We start from the raw sequence: 20900 nt of genomic DNA, 5'->3' as shown, positions 1-20900 counted from the left end.
TTAAATGAAAGCAGAACCAGAGCTCTGCTTTTCAGCAGCTGTCTGTGGGCAGGCTGGCAGCAGCAGCAGTCCTGGCTCTGCAACGTGTGCTTAACTTAGTGGATGGGTGCAGGAGACCTCAGTGCAACTTTTTGGACCAAGTATGGGAAAGGGGGGTGCTGGAAGCAGGTGGGAGAGAGCAGCGCACTGGGACATGCTGTGCAGAGATTGCCTAGGCAAGCTAATAGCAGGTTTCCATCTCTCGCTTCCTTCCACGATCCTTGCTAGCCTGTAGCTGCGCGCAAAATGAGCAGAGGCAGAAGCAAGAGGTGGAGAATTTCCTTCCAGGATTTTCCTGTCCGTATCTTGAAAAGACGCCGTGTGAGTAATGAAAAGGCTGGAGGGAGAAATGCGGCGGGGTCAAGAGTGGGGAAGAGCTTACGCAGCAGTTAGCGTGCGGTGTCTGCGCTGAGCTCCTTCGGAGCTCCGGCACAGGAGCTGGATAAAATGACAGAGTAGAGGGCTCCAGCCCCAAATCCACCTCCTGTTGCCTCCCCCTCACACCCGCTCTCCCTGAAAAAGGGACGAATCCTCCCCAAACGGTTGATGCCTTCACGCAAGGCTGGCGTTTTAACACGTTTCAGTGCGCTTTACGGTGGTTATTTGCGCACAAATTATGCGATGTGGCACTTTGTGATCATTTTTCCCCAAAACACATGGGAACGCCGTCTTAATAAATACGTGAGAGAAGCAAAACCGGGGATTTAGTGTTGGGTTTGCTGATTTTTTGGGGGGTTTGGCTCAGGGGGAAAACTTAGACGGAGGGGTTTTGGAGAGCCACCCAGCGCGCAGAGGAGGAGGACACCCCACGGGGGGCATCCCGGGGCGGCTCAGCCCGGCTCGGTTCATCTCACCGCGGCTCCTCCCATCCATATCGGGCCCGGGGCGGCCCGGGCGGGCGGCGCAGGCGCGGGGGGGGGGACACATCAACCGAGGGAGGGGGTGGAATCGGGGGGCGGGCGGCGGCGCTCGGCGGCGCCGTGCGCGGCGCGGCCCCAGTCCGCGCTGCAGCCGCCGCGGGGGCGCCACTACCATGAGCGGCCGCGGCCGCCCCTGCGCGACTCACGGGCACCGGGCGCAGCAGCCGCCGCCGGCCCCCCCCCGCCGCTGCTGCCGCCGCCGCTGCAGCCGCTGCCGCGCACCCCCGGCCCCCGAGCCCGGCGCTGCAGGATGCCGGGGGGCAAGAGAGGGCTGGTGGCACCGCAGAACACCTTCCTGGAGAACATCGTCCGGCGCTCCAGCGGTGAGAAGGAGCATCCCCGCTTTTAGGCGGCCGTCCGTCATCCTTCCTTCCCTCCGTCCATCCATCCTTCCGTCCGTCCATCCGTCCCTCAAGCTCCCTGCCCCAGCTTTTCCCTGCCCTGTCCCCCCCTCCCCGGCTCCCTTCTCACCCCGCCGTCGGTGCTGCAGGCAGCGGGTCTCTAGCAGGTGTTGGTGTGAGCCCTTTCTGGGAGTTAGGGTTACCCCTTGTCATTTCTCTCCGCTCGCCGGGTGTTTTTTTTTTTTCCCCTCTTTCTCATTCGTTGGTTCCCCAATGTTCGGGTTTGCGTTGTCTCATTCGGCGTTTCGAAGTCTTTGCAATTCTGTCTCACTTTAAAGCGTGTGGCGACGGTGCCGGGAGAGAGGACGAGGCAGTGCCTGTGGCTGGGGCGCTGGTAAAACCCTGTGCCTGGAGAAAGCTGGCAGAAGTGCCTGCAGTCACCGCTGTGCCGCTCCTCCGCTGGGCGAGCGGTTACGGGACTGCTTCAGAACCACACGGGTAGAAAATAATTCCCCGCTGCTGGGGCTTGCTTTCCCCTTCCAGCCCCTTGCAAAGCACTGGCCACGAGCGCTGTGCACAGCTCCGTCAAAGTTACGGTGTGCCTGCAGGCATCTCTATAGGTGTGTGAATGTAGATGCTGCTTTAGGCAGGTTTTGTGCTGCTTACCTTCTGGTTTTAGCTAGTTTTTGCACTGGCACAGAACTACGCAAACATAAGTGTTTCTGTGAGTTAAGTCTGGTAAAAGACCTCAACTTTGCATCTGCTGAAAGGTTTCTTCATGGGCAGTCCGTCCCTGCCTTGCATGAGAGTGGGAATGGGAAAGGTGGGCAGAACAGAGCGTGGACAGAAGTTTCTGCATGCATTATTAATCGAGACACTAATGTGATGTGAAACGTTGCTGAAAAGTGTTTCCTTCCACCTTTCCACTGCACCAGTCTGGATTTACCTCCCGTTTGTACTAACGCAGTCTGGTGTGCTGGCTTGGGTTGGTTTTGATGGGAAGTAGTGAATTCGTGAGCAACTGAGGACCTGGAATTTAAAATGTTGCATTAAGACATCAACTTTTGATTGACCCCATCAGCTCTGTCAAGCTCTGTAGCTGCACAATCACTAGAAGCTAATTTCCTGCAATAGTGTATTTATTTACCTGAATATTAAATGCAAGCTTAATTAATAGGGTTTTTATATAGCACTTTAATATAGCACTTTCCCTCTGATAATTTCAAAGTGGAACTTAATTACACTTTACAGCCCCTTGTGGAAGCAGACACACAAAGGTGTTGCCAACATGTTCTTAAAACTGGTGTAAAAGGGGCTTTGGGCATCGCAGTTGTTCTCCCAGGGTCTTGTGGCAAGCTGGGGACAGAGCTGGGACCGTGGTGTGGGAGCACCATGCTTTTGTGTCATGCTCTGATTGAACCACATGTCCTCCCTAGCGAAAGCTCGGTAAAGCTTTGAGATGTCAAAACCCAGAAAACCTCAGCAGGCTTTTGAACATTATACTTTAAAAACACATTAGCCCCCCTCAGGTTTTAACCTGGCGTAATTTGGGCATATAAATGGTGCTGATCTGGTCACTCATTCCGCTTTTTCTCTGCTTAAGGGTGATGTTATGGAAGCAAATATGTCCCACTGGACAACGAAGCAAAAAGTGGATTGGGAATCTGTTTTTAACTCATGTTAGCGGTCAGTGTTGTACCCTAGAACATGATTTAGTTCTTATTTTTGTCATCCAGGTCATAGCCTTATTTGTCCTTTATAGAAATAGTAATTTTCATTGGATTCAGCACTGTTTAATCCGAACTTAATGGTATCCACTAGAGCAAATCTGGTTCAAGTATCTCCTGCCAGTGCTTGGTAGAAAGCTAGGATTTGGTCTGCTGACCCTGTGCTGGGTTTTGTTTTTATATTGGATTCACCAGTTTCAGAGAGATTTTTCATCGTCAAATTGAGGAACAGGATAAAGGAAAGAATGATGATATTTTTTTAAAATACATCTTCAGCATCCTTAAAAAAAGCCTTTCCATCGTCTGTCCTAGTTAAAGAACACTCTCTTTTGAGATTTCTCACACTTACACAATCCCATCACACTTCTTGTCCATAAATCTTTTCTCAACAACCAGGAGAAGGCTTGTAGATAGAGGTAATATCTTCTGTTAGGCTAACAGGTACAGCTGGGAAAAATTAGGTATTTTGACAGATAGGCTCTTCTTCAGGTCTGAAATGAAAGCGATGGATTTCAAAAATGAAACACGGGTGCAGACAAATTAGAGTTGGCAGAGATGGATCCGAACAACAAAGCTTTTATAGACAAAGTTGCAATATTTTTAAAGTGCAGAAAGTCGGAATGGATCTGATGGGAACTGTGTGTGCAGTGAGTGTGATGGCCGGCCTGGTGTTAAGAGCAGAGTGTGATTTTCAGCATTATTTAGAGATTTGTTGTTCAGGAATGTCGTGAACATTTCCTTTTTGCCCCAGCTTTGGCTATGGAGGAGATTAAAATCGTGAGGGAAATGCTCCATGTGGGTCAGCCGTGAGCGAAACATCGAGGAGTGGTGCAGAAGGAGCCGGGGTGGCTGTGGTACAGGGTGGGATGTCCGGGCACCAGGCTGGGGGGACCTCTTGGAGGTGACTTCAGACCTTGGAGCTTATCAAGTGCTGTAGAGCAGCGGCTGGCAGCAGCACCTTGCAGGTGGCTTCCAAATAATTTTGGGGTGGACAGTAAGCTCTGAGCTGCTTTGCGAGTTGTCCGGCCACCCTGCAACTGTGCTCTACTCCCAGCAGACAAAATCTTCAGGAAGGAGCAGGGTCCCTCCTTAGCCCCACTGCTGCCCTGGGACTATGGGAACAAGCCCTCTGGGCACACAGGCCTATCTTTGGGGTGATCGGTGCACTCTGTGCTATGACATTTTACTTTTTTTAAAGCACAGTGAAAATGCATGGAGTAAAGTCCTTCTTGTTGGGAGCTGCAGGTTGATATGATCTCTCTCCAGCCTTGGCTGTGCACTGATCTTGAGAACACCAGGTGTTTTGCTAAGCTGAAAGAAAAAGGGTTTTGTGGGAGCAGTGGGTTAAATCGCATTAAGGTGACTGCTTTCTACTGCCATTAGTGTTTTGGGCTTTTAATAAGGCCCTTCCTTAGGGCAATGTTCTCTCCTAAGATGTTCTCAGCAGTCTGTGCCTGTTATTACTATTATTATTATGGGTTGCTCCTTCGGTGTAGTCAGAGCTCCTGCTGGCACTGAACTCAGCTCAGCATCACGGAGGTGGAATGGGAATTTGGGCAAATCCCTGGGTTTCGTGTTCCTGCCCCATCTGCAGAAGGGACCTGGCGAGTTGAGCCGCAGATGCGAGGCAGAGAAATGTGTCTGTCTTGCCCATCTGCCTTCACCTTTCACGTCTTGTAGCAGCAAAAGCATGAAGCTTGTGTTACCAGCGTAATTTGCTTTGGGTGTAATTTGGTTGAGGTTGGAAAAAGGTTAACTCTGGGACTTTGCAGCAATATGCAATAAAAAGTGCTAACAGCGTGGAAGCGGGGCATAATTTAGCGAAAGACAAATATGATAGCAGCCATCATTACTGGTTATTGTTTCTATTGCAATAACTCTTTGAAGCTTCCTTGGAAAAAGGCATTTTTCAGGTCTTTCGCAAATGTGTTTGACACTTCAGCTGAAATCTTGGCTCTGTAAGGAATTTTACCATAAGCTTTAATGAAGCTAGCATTTAATTCCAGGTCTTGCACAGTTTAGCACCGTGTTCCTGCAAATCATCTCCTCCAGACAGAGCTTTACGCCCTGTTGGGTTTGATGGAGAAAGGATCAGCCCAGTTCCCAAGTGACTGTTGGCCAGGCAAGTCCCCCAGGAAGGAGGGGACGTGAACATCACACCTTTAGCACAAAGACACCTCTTCATTTTTATTAGACTGGTAATTACTGACAAAATAGGTGTTTGCTCTCTTTTCCATCCTTCATACTATCCCAAGTAGTGTACCTGATTTCTTACAGGCAGGGTTACAGAACGTTGTTCTCACTGGACAGGACACATGTAGGCTCCTCTCCCTCAAATTAAAACAAGCTGCATTTTCATCTCCTCCAAGCTAAACTACAGCTGGTGCAGGAAAAAAAAGGCTGTTTAAAGCAAGTTACTTCAAGTTTACAGAGTGTCTGTCATTAGGGATCCTCTGCAAAAAAAAAAATCTGGACCTCAGTACTTGCATAAATCTCTACTTAAAGATGCTGAAAATCATGGGGCAAAAGTTTCCATCCTCTGGTTCTGTTGGCTGCGGGGAAGTTAGTGAAGGGATGACTAAGGATCTTAAATTATTGGGGCTTTCTTGGGTGCAAGGTTGATTTTGCAATTTGTGTGGCTGCAGGGGACCCGCTGATATGTAAATCAATGCAAAGTGGATTGTTACACTAAGAAGCATTACTAGATGACATTTGTGAGTAGTTTTCCATCGCAAGGGCCTCGTTTTGTTTACTCCTTCAGTCAGCTTGGCCAAATCCTGAAAATTAGGCATATCTGATGTCTGCTGGAGTCGGGGGAGATTTAGGTGGTTTAATTTTCATTTTTAATTTTTTAAGTTTTAAATTACTACAGCTTCATACCATCATGTTAATTTAGATCCCCCTCAAATAAAGTCGTTATTAGTTAAAGGAATAACTGGATCTTTACAAGCTGCTCCTTGATCTCCTTTACAGCTTTGCAAAATTTGCTTAATATTTCTTTCTGTGCATCTTGTTGGGAGCGGGATAGGGTGGGTGGGAGAGATGTTCCCTGGGATGTCTGAGCGCTGCCGAGCACTTGCCACAAGAGGTCAGTGTAAGTGTTGTGGCGTTCCCAGGTTAATGTTGAAATCTGATAGAGAAGAGCAAAATGAAATTATTGATTTTTAGAATAAACATTCCTGTTTTTTTTTTTTTATTATTATTATTTTTTTTTATTTATTAATTGCTGTTGGAAGGAGTATACAGCCAAAGACTAATGTCAGGAAGTTAAGTGAGCTGTGGAAGTACATTTAATTAGCCTGTTTAACAGCATACTGCTTGGTGATTAGCCTGGATTTTAAGTTATTCTCCTGGTGAGCTAGAAAATAGTGTTTTTTGGTTTGGCAAAATTAAGTAATAGGAGGTGATTTTGGAATCGCCATCCTAATAACCTTCTTTGCAGAAAAATGTCAGTCTAAGCCCCTTGTTTACTGAGCACGTTCAGTGACTGGCAGTTTTGATTGAGAAGCCCTACCCAACCCCAATAGCCAGGACCCAATTCTGCACCCGTGCTTGTTGCTGGTGGCATCTGGCCACTGCCTTGTGCATAGCCCCTTACAAGCCTGAAGCAGCACCTCGCTGTGGGGCTGGGATCTGTCCTGCTGACACATTTTGCTTTAGCCCCTTGCTGGGCGCTTGCACAAGCAGTGCTGCACGATTCTCTGCCAAAACAGGTTTAGGGAAATTCGGCCAAGCTCTGAAACCGCAGCCATGGCTAGCTGCAGGCTGTGGGTTTGCAAGGCGAGCCCCCATGTCTGAACATCTATTGTTGGCATGATTTTCTCATCTGGGAGTGTGAAGCAGGCACTCTTGTTTGTCTATAGCTAGAAGTCTGTTTTTTGGTTGTTCCCCGAGGGTGCCGGTGTGCCTGTGGTGAGAGCTACAGCTCCAGTTTAAATTCAGTCTCGCTACATCTATGTTGTGCTCTGCATAATTTTAACAGAGAACATCTTCAGCAGCAGCATTTAGAAGATAACCAGGGTAGGTGGAGATTGGTTTAACTCTAGGATAAGGGAATGTGTGGGGGAGAACCTGTGATCAGAACTGGACAAAGTGCCATTTCTTGGGCAGCTCACAGGGATGCTCTCTTGTCTGTATTGGTCTGAAACTCTTCCTGAGGTCAGTGAAGTTGTGCTGCAGTAAAGGACCAGGGTGTCTGTGGGATTTCACATTCAGAATGATTAAAGTTAGTTTCAAAGTTGTTTTTTTTTTTTTTTTTTAAAGATAAATTTGAGGCAGACTCTAATCTTTCTTCCTGGGCTCGCTTACTAAATTGCTGAAAGCTGCTGTGCTCCTAGCTAAGTGACTTACACGTGGATTTAATATCTCAGCCAACATTGGATTACTTACATTTTGTTTTATTAGAGGGGAAGTGAATTGGGGCAGGAATTAGAACATTTTTGCATTGTTAGTATGGTATCTTGCCCTGAGTTTAGTCCTCCATGCATTTTCATAATACAAGTATTAAATAAAAACAACAGTGGTACAGAAAGGTGACGTAAAGAGTTTGTCCTTTGAGAGTTTTTTCAGGCAAGCAACACTTAATGTGCTGGATAAATTGGATGACACCGATGTTTTGCATGCTTTAAAGACACCAGGGAAATAATAGCTGTGTTAGAAAACAGCAATGTGGTTTTGTAGTGAGGAGCACAAAATGCTGGCGGAGGTTGCTGCTTCGAGCACAGCGGTCCGCCTGCAGCCGACCCCAAAGCGGGAGGGATGTTGGTGCCTGCCAAGGCTGATTTCGGAGGGCAGTGCCCATGCAGGTCTGCCCGACGATTTAGGGTGTTGTCATATTCTATAGGGATGTCTTGAGCGTGTAGCTGGATTTGCTGTATACAAATGCCATTGGAAATGCATATTATCGGGGCTTAGAAGAGCTAAAAGAAACAAAACCCAAGAATATTTTGTAGAATTCCCCTTTCCCAAAGCACCTACCCAGGAGACCCACGAGTTTTCCAAGGTGGTCTGAACCAGATTGCAGCAATATGCTGATCCTGTGCAACTACAGAATCTCTATAAGGAGAGCAGGCTGACAGCAGTTCAAGTGGTTTGGGGCTTTTAAAAGACAGCATTAGCAAAAAAAGAGACAGCGGAAAAAAAAAAAGGCGAATTCCAGGCTTTTCACAGAGCCTGTCTGGTCTGTGCTGCACTTGCTCCGCGTAGGAAGGGCAGTAATTCTGAAGGACAGCTCTGTGTGAAATTGCTTGAGTTAGGAATTTATTCTAAGATGGAAACACTGCTGCTTCTTATTATTATTTGTGTTCTGCTACTGCTTCATTTTTTTAAGCATGTTTTCAATGGTGACTTTTCTAAAATGATTAGTTGCATATTTTCTTGGGAAGGGATAGAATTCTGAAATGGTGATTTAAGCAATTTTGTTTACAAGTGGTACCCAAGCATTCTTGAGGAAAGATGATTAGAGACAACGTTTCTCACTTGGCTAAACATATCTCCTGGAATGATTTAGCTGTTCTTGCTCTCCTGTGATTACATAACATGAATTTTACACTGCTTTGGGCATTTCACTGGTTAAGAAAAAATTGCTTGCACACAGTGGTCATTTTTTTTTAAACAGCAAAACAAGGCTCAGTGCTGTGTTGAGTATCAGCTAGTGCAAGATAGACTAAGATTAAAGGCTTGCTGCTGTACAGCACAGGCTGCCTTTGTACGACAGTCTTTTTGCAAAGTAGAAGCACAGGAATGGCAAATATAGTTCCTGTAACAATTGTTTACCTCAGTTGTGTTTTCCAAATCTGAAATTCTGCTAACTGTATGACTTTAACATCTCAATTCTTTGCCATCTCTATTTAACTTTCTAAATAGGAGAGTGATATTAGCTAATAAAAAGCCCGCTGACTTCCTAAGAGGAATCTAGCAGCTCTGAGAAGGGCATGTCAGCTCTCTGAGCCCTGCTTCCCTGCTCTCTTGCAGACAGACTCCAGTGTTTAGATGGGTCTAGTAAAAGAATGCACGCACCCTACGGATTTGTGCTGGGGGCTCCCTGCGATAGATCGGAAACGGGGATGGGGTGGAAAAAATGATGGATGGAGGCAGTGACATCAAGACAAGCTTAGAAATAATAATAATAAAAAAATTACTTTTATCTCTAAGCAAATGGAAAGTAGAAATGCATTTTCAGTGCACTGAAGAAATCCAAGAATGAATGTATTACTAGACATTTCAGGCTAACCCTTATTATGGAAGTTTTGAAGTTAGCCATGTATTAATCTTTTCAGAGTGTGATACGCTACCACACGATAATTTGGCTTACAGGTTCATACTGTTTCATACATCGAATCAGACTGTTGGTCTGTCAGATTCACTGTCCTGCTTTTGGCAGTGGCCAGTACCTGGCGGGCTGGGGAGAAGTTCCCAGCCTCCACCATGAAGTATTTGTGAGATCGGGTGCTGCTGTACGTGGAGGGAGAAGCTCTTCCTTTCTGGGCTGCAGCACTGACACTGCACAAGTTTCACTTGCTCATATCTTCCTGGATGTGGAATGTGAGCTGCGTTTATGCACTGCCATCCGTAATTTCAGCTGTACTGGATAGTCCCTTAGTGACACTAGTCTTTCAGGAAAGTCATGGTATACTTAAAAAGTGAGGAAATTCATCTCTCCAGGTGTAGACATATTGGCTCAATTCTCTGTTGTCCAGTTACTAGCTAAACTCTGTTTGTACAGACTTATCCTTGAGAATACCTCCAATATAATCTTAAAAAAAAAATGTAGCATTCGAAATACAGCTCTTATGTATTGAATCTAACAGGATGCCCATCTGTGGACATCCCAGTGCTGGTGTCCTTGCATCTGCAATTGTCAGACCTTTTGTTGGCTCCTTTTTGTCTCTTCCTTCTGAAGAAGGCACAGAACACCAGTCTGCTCTGTGGAAGGCCTGAGCAGCTTGCCTCTCCCATGAAGGGAGGCTGAGCCTGGGCCTACCTTGCAGAAGGCAGTCTTCAGTATTCTGTGATGAAGGGCTCGTGCCCATACCCTAGCAAAAACTGGCTGTGGAGAAGTCTTTTGGCACACTCCAAACAAGAGCTTTGGTGCCAACGAACCATTGCAGAGGGTCACTGGAGCAAGTGGAAGAATGGGAGGGAGCCTGGGGTTTGATGATGGAGGTGTACCTGGTGAGTAAATCCGATGGAATGGAATTCATCATAGTCAAATTAACGGAAATCTTACTTTGAGACACAACTATAATTGAACTTTTTTAACAAAGAAACCATGGAAGTGGGTTATAGAAGTATGGAAGTTGGGCATGACGATTGTTTTAGCCCAGGACTGGCTGTTAGGGCACAACTCTAGTGGAAGTGACTGCAGAAATGGTCTTTCACAAGTGGTAACTGGTGATGACGTGCTATAAGGCAGTCTCTCCTCAAACTACCCCAAACTCATGGAAGCACTTCTCTACTATTGTTGACCAAAATTAGACTCCAAAATGGGGACATATTAGAGACTATACAGGGAGTCACAGAAGAGGATTCTGGGTATAGACTGACTACTGTGAAGTTGAGTTGTCTGTAGTTTTGATCTTGACAAATTTTAGAAATAGGGAAAAAATAGTACATGTCCTGGGGAAAATAACATGACTACTGATAAAATGTAGGGTAGGCACAGAGTCCTGCAGATGCTGAGACTTGGGCACACAATAAAATCCCAGGGTCAGACACTGACCTGTTCATCCTTAAATTTTATCAAGCTGCTGACTGAACAGAGGCATTAATGAAACATGGATTCCTATAGCTTTGTGCCTGCAGTTACATTCATTGGTCTCTAACAAGATGCAAACAATGATTCAAGATTTTTGTTCAGTTGGAACAGGACATGCATGTTCATATTCACATGCTGAGCATGGATGAATAAGCCTTATTTGCTTAGAAGGCAAGTAAAAAAAAAAAAAAAAGAAGTAACAGAGTATTGTGGGGACACAGGAAAACACATTCTAATATTTGGTCAATTTACTAATACATATGCTATGTGTGTGTGTATATATATATATATATACATATATATATGATGTAACTTTATAAGTACTAGTATTTATCAACATACTTCTAGTATCTTTTTTTTTCTTACTTTATGATTTCTTTTTTCTTGAAAGATCAGTAGTTTGGCTTTGTTATATTTCCTCCCAACATCTTGGATTTGATCAGTTTAATGAATGCTTTAGCAATTATTTTGAGACCCTTGGGTGTAAGGAAGTAAAAAATCCATAGATGATGACCAATAAATGCTGAATGTCTGCTGTTGGCTGCAACGCTTATCTTCTGCAGTGTATTTTGTGTCCTGAAACAGAGTTCTGCAATGGGGATACACAATCAAGATGATTATGTTGGACAGAGAGGTTTCAAAACCTGCTTATAAACTGTAGTCCTCTGGGAGCACCCAGGTGTGCACAACATGCATGTGTGAGTTTGGATATCTGCTGCCAGTAATCACCCACGTTGTGCCCAATGTACCTGGGTATGTGAGCAAAACCGTTGTGAAAGATAACCCTATAAAGAAGTCACTTTCCAAATCAAACCTTGCTTTGACCAAAGGACTAACAGTGGTTGTTTCCAGTAGATGCTGTAATCCATGTCTGCTGCTGGTTGTAGTGACTGAATCTCCCTTTGGGCAGAAAAACAAATTTTTAAAGTTGGCGTGTAGGTTTAAGATTGTTTGTGATGAATTCAAATAAGTTCTTTGAGCTTAGAAGCTTAAGACCTCACAAAATCTAAACTATATCTCACATTGGGTGGCTTTAAAATATTTTTCAATCTGCTTTTCTGCAGAAAATCTATTAATTTACAGATTATTATTTTCCAAATTCAGGCTTATAAAGAAAAAAAAAGATAGAAAATACTTTTTTTTTTTTTCAGTACACTTTTCTTGTTCAGTAGCATAATGTTTGAGTAATATATATTGCAGTCATGGTTATAAATATCCTGCAAAGGGCATGTATAGCTCATAGAAACCCACTGTCACATTTATGTAAAAATTATGTGTGCACCTGAGTGCACCTTTCTCAAGTAATTGGCATAACCTAATAATTCTTCAGCTATTATGAGGAGAATTTGCAAAAAATCTCTCCCTTTTTTTTGCCCATGAAAAGTGCTGAAAGGAACCTTTACTATCATTTCTATACAGCAGTGATTTTAATAGTATTTTATATAGTTGTGGTGGCTTTTTATCATCAACTGTTACCAGTTAGCTCCACGGCTACCATCAAAATAAACTGAAAATTATAAGTAAAAGTAAACAAAGAAAAATAAAAAAGCTCTGAAGATCGTCACAGACTACAGCTTGAGAACCTCTACTAAGCAACATACTAAGTGAGAATATTATTTTTGAAACAACATTAGGAACGTTCACAGTGTTGATGAAGATAAAACCCCACAACATGTTTCAGCAAAATTGGTATTTCCTTCCTCAGAAAAGCCTTGCTAAAATCAGGGATGGAAGAATCCTTCCAAACTAGTGAATAAAACTATTTTAGGACTAACTCGTAACATGTTGGTGCCAGTCCGTGCGTATGAACTGTAGGCACTGACTGAAAGAACATATGATTGAAGCAGTATTTAAGCCTGAGTTCAGCCTCCTAAAAATACACCCTACCCATATTTGTGTGTTTATGGCAATTGGTACAGAAAAATGTTAGTGGGATGAACCAAAGCCACCTTTTTGCATTTTGATGTAGACCGCAACTGAAGTTTGATACGTTTTGTGTAATTTCAACGCGTAAGTCCCTTTGGTATTCATCATTTCTGGTATCAAATTCTGCATGGGTCACCTCATACCTACCCTCCTGGATGTAACGTCGCTCATGGTGTACCACCGGGTGCAGTGGGACATCTCACCCCTGCCCAGTTCCTGGTGCTGGCTGTCCCTCATCCCAGGGATGCTGGCTGCATCCTGTGGAATGTGCAGGGACCTGCCAGCAGGAAAATCTTGCTCATCTGATACAATAGTGTCATCAACAGTCTTGCAGAAACATATGGCTCAGCATTTAAAGCTCAATTTTTAAGTTAATTTAAGGTTGGTTTCAAGATATATATGTTTATATGCACATTAAATGAAAATGAATATCAAACATGATAGCTTGTCCAGATGTTGCGAATAAATGAATCCTTTCTAAATTGTGATCTAGTTGGTGCTTATATCAGTATATTGTTTTTCTAAAGCTCTCCAGTTTCATCATGATTTCCTTTCTGATGGCCATTTTGATTTCAGTGCTCTCTGAAGTTTGACGATGGAAGTTACCATTGTGTGTAACACTCTACATCTGCTGTGTAACATGAAGGATGTAAATGTACTTCACCTCTGACAGCAGCTCTTTCTCTCTCTTCTCTTTTTCTTTTTAGAATCCAGTTTTTTGTTGGGAAATGCCCAGATTGTGGACTGGCCTGTAGTTTATAGTAATGACGGTTTTTGTAAACTCTCTGGATATCATCGCGCTGACGTCATGCAGAAAAGTAGCACTTGCAGGTAGGTTGACTGTCTCTTCATTGCCACTTGATGCACTTCCAAAATTACAATCTGCTGGCAAGAAAAATTAGGTTTTAAAAAAAGGATTGATACAAGAAAATAATTGTTTATTAGAAATTAAAGTATCAAAGCAGGCTTTAAGTGAATGAAACCAGAAACTTACCTAGGACACTTACCCATGTATATTCAGTTCAGCACATTGCTGATTAGCATCCAGTAGTATCAATGGTTAGTTCCACCAGGATTAATAGACTATTCAGATACTTAATTTTAAGTCCTTTGCTAAATCTGGGGTAGCCCTTAAAGTCATGCAAGATTTAATCCTAAATAACATAAAGCTAAATTCCAGATTTCTTGTCTGTTTTTGTTTTTTTATTTAGAACATTTACAAATTCAATATATTTCACTCAAATGTTTTTTGAAAGCAAGCCTGGTTTTGAAATTCCTGTTGTCCTCTGGTAATTGCATAAATACAATGAGCATTTCAGGAATAAAGACTGTTCAGTGGAAAAAAAAACCAAAAACATTTTAATAGTGAATGAAGATGAACTAGAGGTGCTCCCAAAGAGTGGTATGGTGTGTGTGTGTAAATATTTTGAGTGTTTATTTGTTATTCTCTCATTTGAAAATTATCCCTCTTACTATCAGTATGAATGTGCTCTAACAATTAAATAAAGCAAGCAGGATATTTAGGTGATATGTTTCAAAAGCTTTTTTTTTTTTTTTTTTTTTTTTTTAAATAAATTTTCATGAATTCTCCTGTTTACCATGCCAGGAGGTCTGCATCGTGCTATCCTGGAGCCCATATTGGTCCCTGTTCTTACACACACACAGAGCACAGTAATGTGCAAAATGCATCTTTATTCCCAAGAAGGTGATTAGGCTGATGATGTATTTACTCTGAGCATTGCAGCTTTATGGCTTTTTCCTTTTGCTGGTGGTCTTTCAGGAGCGGGCAGCTGTGATTTATGGTTAGATGTTCATCTGCGCCTGCTCTGCTGCATCCTTTAAAAGGAGATGCTGTGGGGAGAGACTAAATCCCTAATGCATGTGTGGGTGTGTGAGCAAAGTAAACCAGGGATGAGGGCAACAAGAAATGGCCAAGATACAAGTTTGTGTAAGTTTTCCCTTCACACAATCAGGCAGTGACCAACTCCAGGGCTGCACACCTACAGGACTGAAACGCTGATGTGTGGTCGCTGCTCTTGTCTGCCGAAAGGGGAAAGCCTTGGAGGTCTGAGGTTGCTCTGTGCAGCCAGATGTCCTCTGATCGGCAGTGGAAATGAGATGGGCACATGCAGCTGACATGAAATATTAACTCACATGGTGGCAACAAAGTCAAAGTACTTGGTGGGGCTGAAAGAAACAGCGTTATCTCAGGCTTCCCAAATATGCTTACGCGCTTCCCTCTTTGCTGTCTGCTGTCCTGTATGTTGAGTTGGATCTGTTTCCTTGTGAGCCAGCGCTTTTATAGTCTGTGCATGTTTAAGTCATTACATAAACAGAATGGGATTGTAGGAAAATGTTGGGGAAATCAAGGTTTAGCTACACCTCCCTTGTGCCTCAAATACTGAGAGGACCAAAAGGTTTAGTCCATCACAGTGCCTTTTATGAATGTGATGGGCTCTGGTTGATACTTGTAAACATCCCATTTTGACCACACTCAAGTGAATCATATGGATGCAAATCTTAGGAGGAGTTATTGTGGAAAGTGAGGCTGGTAGCAAAGATTTATTTATTTATCTTCATTCTACATATCCATCTCTGAATTTTTGAGATATCTCTCTCCATTGAAAGCATGGCCAGCACTTGTTCTGTGTGTAGATCTTAGCTGGTGGAGTTATATTTGCAGTGTGATATTTGGTGCCTCTTAGGGCTCACCCTGGTCTTCTCAGGTTAGAACAGAGCTGGAGAGGTGCTCAGCGTGGTCTGATGTACCCTTCTGGAGAAGTGTCTTAGGGGCTGCTCTCTAATGAAGAGCTTTGCAGCTGTGTGGGAGGGAAAATTTTGGTGTGTGGAATGAAAAATGTAGGTGTGCACGACACCAGAAGTTGCACTTGTAGCTGGGGCTGATCCACAGAGTAAGTGGCACAAGCGAGTGCTAAAACGCACAAGATTTTTAGGTGGAAGAACTTGCGTGCTTGTGCAGCGTTGCTGTGCCAAATGAAAATGAGCTGACAGTATGGAGGGAGCAGGGAGGGCATCTGCAATTGCTGTACCTCTGACGTTCAATTAACCGTGCAAAAGCCCCTGCCTGGAGGTGCACCGATAGATTAACCAGCGCCTAGGAAAAACTCTTGTTTCATGCCCAGTTGCCCACAGTCATGACAATTTGTCTTGATGAATACATTGAAAAAATAAACGTCTCCAAACCATTAAAACCCTGTTTAATGTTGCAAATAATATCAGCGTTGTTTGAAATTGTTGCTTATCAGTAAGTTCAGGCTTCTTGGCAAGCCCTCAACAGAGCAGGCACCCTTTGGTGGCTGGTAGTAGACCTACACTGGCATTTTGCACTTGCTGTTTGCTCCAGGCTTTGCTCTCCGTACCCTTCCTTGCACCAGGCTGGGAGTAGCTGGGTGCTGGTTTTGTTTTTAAAGAGGAAACCTGCTTTGAGGCCCTGTTGATGTGTTGCCTTCCAGCTGTACAGAGGGAGGGAATTAGATCCGCTGGCTGAAGCTGTGTACAGGTTGTGTTTCCACTGAAACACTTGCAGTGTGCCACTCAGCATCTCATTCTCCCTTGTTTTGATAAATTTGGTACCAGGATGTTAACTCTGTGACCGTGTTTTCTGTAGGAGAAGACAACACTTGCCCCTTGTACTGCCAAAGCTGAGCAAAGAAACCTTGCTGCACGCCAGTGGGACCCAGGGAGCTGCCCCGTGCTGCCTTGGAGGGGTGCCTGCTGCTGGGCTTGCAAAGTTTTGGAGCTGCTGACACGTAGATCAGTATTTGCTTTTCCTCCTGGGTAGTTGGTCAGTTGTAACTGATGCCTTTTCATCCAATGCTTTTGGATAAACAGAGCTGTTAACTGGATGTGGGATTGTATGCCTTCCCTGCTTTGTCTGCCCCCTAACCACCTGGCAAAAGCCTCACAAACAGCCACAAAAATCTCTCAGGCACATTCCGCAGACCCGAAGCTTCTGTGGTGGTGCTTTTTTGGATCCTGATGAAGGACAGGAGAGTGCGATGCAAAGCTTTTGACGTGGCTTCTCTGTGCCAAAAAGTGCTTTCAGAAGGAGGCAGGAGCATAGGCGTCTGAAATGACGAATGGTCTGTTGCAGGGATGGGGAAATTATCTAAGATTGTGCCTTTCTCTGCGTGTTTCAGTAAGTCTTGTTTCTCTTTGATAAGTCTATTTTCTAGGTAGTAAGATCCCCAGTAGCAGGCTGGTTTTGATATTTATGTCTTGTACAGTTTGCACTGAAGGCACTTGACAAGCAATAAATAACAAAAACATGAGGCAGAAAAAGACAGAGTGATTGACTGAAGAAGTAGGAGTCTCTCCATGTGTACAAAATAGGACAGACTAAATTAAATTAAACCTGTGATAAGCAGAGATCTTATATAACTTATACAGTGAGTGGCGTGGGGGTCCCTTTGGTGCCTGGTAGTAAAAATCACCTGAAAAACATTTGTATCATTCCACAAGCCTTTAAAATGTTTAATTATATGTGAAAATAATGCAAGATTTGAGTTTTACAGGTTTACTGCACTAATAAGCTGACTTTAAAACGTAAAGCTTATTGATTGCATTCAGCAGAGCTAACTGCTATCGTCAACCACTGTTGAGCATGGTTTGTCGTTTTAATGCTAATTAATGACTTTCTGTATTATAAGCCATGTAAAGTCATGCACTTTAACAAATTTTAGTTATTTTTTCCTTCAGGACTAAGAGAAGCATTGTTTTTAAGTCTCAGGACCACAAAAAGAGTGTTCAATTGAATTGAATAAAACACCAGTTCTTATTTTTTCTTGCAGACTTGAGCAGTCTGCTTTATCTCATCAGTGCACTAAAAAAGGGTTAGATTAAAAAAAATAGCATTCAAACTTTTGTTTGTTGTTGTCAGCTCCCATGTAAATGTAGGAAAGGCTATCGGGAAGGAAGGGCGGGCCTTTTGAAAATGAGCAGCAAGGTGCCCAATGAGGCATGCAAGCACTGTGGCTGGTCCCATGGCCTGTGTCTGCTTGGCCAGCACCTTATTTTGGGAGCAGCCCCATCACCTCCCTCGGTCACTTGTATAAAGGAAAGATTCACCGCCCAGCCTTCATTGGGTATTTTAATGCTTGCCAAGTCACTAACCACTGTGCTGTTTTATTGTTTCTTTCAGAACAGTAGACGTAAAATAAATGTTTATTGAACCTTTGGAGGTCTGTGGATCAATAAAAGAGAAGCTGGATTTAAACCACGGAGGCACTGATAACTTTTCTTTTTCTCTTTCATATTCTCAGGGTTGTCTGTTGTAGGTTTCAGCTGGAGCTCAAACTGTTAGTGAACAAAGATAACGGGGTGGGGGAGAAGCCTGATCAATTAAAAGTGTATTCATCCAAGCGTCTGAAAGCTTTTATCCCTTGCTCCATTTTCCTTCGGTTCTATAATTGGGAATTTGCACAGGGCAGTCTTCACCTATTTTTAATCCAGGGAAGAATGACGGGAAAAGCCTGGCTGTTTTCTTACATAGGCTTTCAAAAATAAGGTTGGGAATTTGGGTTCACTTGCACCAGCTGAAAGTCTGACCTGGAAAAAAGTGCAAAGGTGATGAAATGGTCAAGTGGTGAGAAATAGTGGAGTTAAAATTAGACTTTTGTAATCTCTGTCTGGAAAGGGACGAGTCTTCAAAAGAGTTTTAAGGCTTCCCATATTTTCAGCGAGATATCAAAGAAATGGGACATACAATAAGTAAAATGAGGGTGAATTTGGTTATATTTGGTGGTAGTGCAGACACAGTGGGCCAACTCATTCACTTGCTTTCTGTGTGATTTTTCAGAGAATTCCAGTCATTAGTTCTCAGTGGTTAAATCCTACCTCAATTCTAATTGCTTTTTGAGAAGAAGGATTCAGAATATCTTGTGTCAGATGCATCTTGGCAAGATTAGATTTGCATCCATTGATTCAGCCAACAGCCCTTACCTGTAGCAAGTTCTGTTCTTCCTTCTACAGCGTTTTCAGGAGGATTGAACGAAATTTGGGAGGTTTTGAAGGTTTTGCTTAATATTCTCCATTTTCACAGCAATATTCTCATGGCCTGCAGCTGTGGCAATAATGGCTTTATAGGATATCAGCTCTTTTTCCAACAATATGCCCTTAAAGATATGTTCAGAAAAGCACTTAATGAAACGTTAGATGACAGCAAATACATCTACTTTACAGAAAAAAGGCAGCCATGGTTATTACTATTGTAGGTTTCATAACAGCCTTGTGACATTCGGAATATTTAAATGAAGTGTAAATCATAGTTAAACTTTGGTAAATGACTGTGAATAGCATCCCCAATGGTTATGCAGTCTAAGGTGACTGTAACAAGCTATTGCTTGTCTAGCAAAACGAGAAAAATGTTTTTTTTTTTTTTTTCTTTTTCAGTTTTATGTATGGTGAACTGACAGACAAGAAGACCATTGAAAAAGTCAGACAGACTTTCGACAACTACGAGTCAAATTGCTTTGAAATTCTCCTCTACAAGAAAAACAGTATGTATATATTAGGTTATGATGTTGGGAGTGATAATGCATATTTATTATATATTATAGTATGCTATAAACGTTATATATAGTGTATATACATATTATGTATTATACCATATTATATATAATGTATTTTATTATACTATATGTATTAGATGTAATATACATGTATTATTATAACTCTTTACTATAACTATATAGGGGTGTGTGTGTGTGTGTGCGTGTGTATATATATATATACATATATATATATATTATATATATATATTATATTATATATATATTTCAGGTTGGAAATTTTGAGAATTTTTTTCCCTGAAAGAGCAGTCAGGCATTGGGATGGGTTGCCCAGGGAGGTGCTGGAGTCACCGTTCCTGGGGGTGATGAAGGAAAGGTTGGATGTGGTGCTTAGGGACATGGTTTAGTGGGTGACATTGGTGGTAGGGGGATGGTTGGACCAGATAATTTTGGAAGTTTTTTCCAACCTTAATGATTCTATATATAAAGTATTTAATAGACTAAGATGTTCATTTTGACATATGGGTAAATTTTGGAGCAAATTTTGTTGAAGAAAAAGGTATTTTTCTCGCCAATGATCAAGAAAAGAGCTTATGTTTCAGGACAAGTGTACGGATTGCCAAAGCTAGTATGTGTTTCCTGGTGTCTCAGGTCACAATCCATCCTTCCAAAAAATAATAATTTTGAGGAGTTGTATTCCTGAAGGGAATCTTGACTGGGTTAAGTGAAAAGAAATTCTGAATGAAATTTCCCCTCAGGAAACATCCCCAAATGTCTGCAGGTGAGAACCCACACCCTGATTTGCGAGTGGTTGCTCCCAGTGGCAGCAATGTGTGCCTGCAGAAAGCACTGGTGAGCGCTGGGGGAGATGCTGAGTATGCCTGACTGCCCCTTTTCACTGCAAATTCACATAAACCCTTCATGACATTGAAGAGAGCAGCCAGGATACCTCAGCTTCTGGAAGAGTACTCATGCACTTATGCTTTATTTCTACTTCCCCTTTCTAGCCTAAATTTTCCCTTATGTGCACTTAAACAATAGGAATTGTCTTCAGATTTCTCCAGTTCTGCCTGCTTCAAAGCGTTTTGGTAAACTAATTAAAAAGAGAAGTAAGAGTGCCTCTGAAGTCCAGCTGTTCCTGCAGGTGCCCATGATAGCCCTTCAAATCATTTCCTTTTGGTCCCTCAGCACATGTATGTTCTCTGATTTCCTGCCTCTCTCCCCTGTTCCTGTTCAGGTCACCTCCCCTCACAGGGGGTAGGCTTCCTGGGACAGACTTTTGTTGTGTATCTTTGCAGGTGGTGGTGCTCAGCACCCCCCAATGTCCATGTGGTTGCAGAAGATCCCAGAGACTCAGGGATTTTCCCTACCCTGGCTTCCCTTTTTAACTGGGCCGGTAGCTCATGCTTGGCATGGGCCAGTACTAAAATAAATTCCTTTCCATTTTATTTAAATATTAAGAAGAGGAAAGCAGGAAATCTTTGTCACTGTTCTGTAACTAGCATGTTATTTTTTTTTTTTGCTTTGGGCTGTGGATTGCCTGCTTGAGCTTGATGGTGTTTCAGAGATTTATTGAGCTGCAGTTGCCTTAATAAAATCTTCACCTTTGCCCAGATCTCCAATCCTGTACTTTCTGTAAGATACGCAGGATTACAGAAGGA

General features: G+C 43.1%; 1 protein-coding gene across 1 annotated transcript in view; it reads left to right on the top strand.

Moving 5' to 3' along the window:
• The first annotated feature begins 1063 nt into the window (after positions 1–1063).
• The window catches only part of KCNH5 (potassium voltage-gated channel subfamily H member 5), a 154419-nt gene continuing 134582 nt past the window's right edge, over positions 1064–20900 (top strand). The window contains exons 1-3 of the mRNA XM_072038185.1: positions 1064–1282; positions 13417–13540; positions 19121–19227. Coding sequence (XP_071894286.1) covers positions 1210–1282; positions 13417–13540; positions 19121–19227 — 304 coding nt within the window. The 5' untranslated portion in view covers positions 1064–1209. The remainder of the gene's footprint in view (positions 1283–13416; positions 13541–19120; positions 19228–20900) is intronic.

The sequence above is a fragment of the Anas platyrhynchos genome, chromosome 5 (genome assembly GCF_047663525.1).
Source record: "Anas platyrhynchos isolate ZD024472 breed Pekin duck chromosome 5, IASCAAS_PekinDuck_T2T, whole genome shotgun sequence".
In the NCBI taxonomy this organism is placed as follows: Eukaryota; Metazoa; Chordata; class Aves; order Anseriformes; family Anatidae; genus Anas; species Anas platyrhynchos.
The sequence above is the reverse complement of the archived record's forward strand: the minus strand, read 5'-3'. Positions and strand labels throughout refer to the sequence as shown.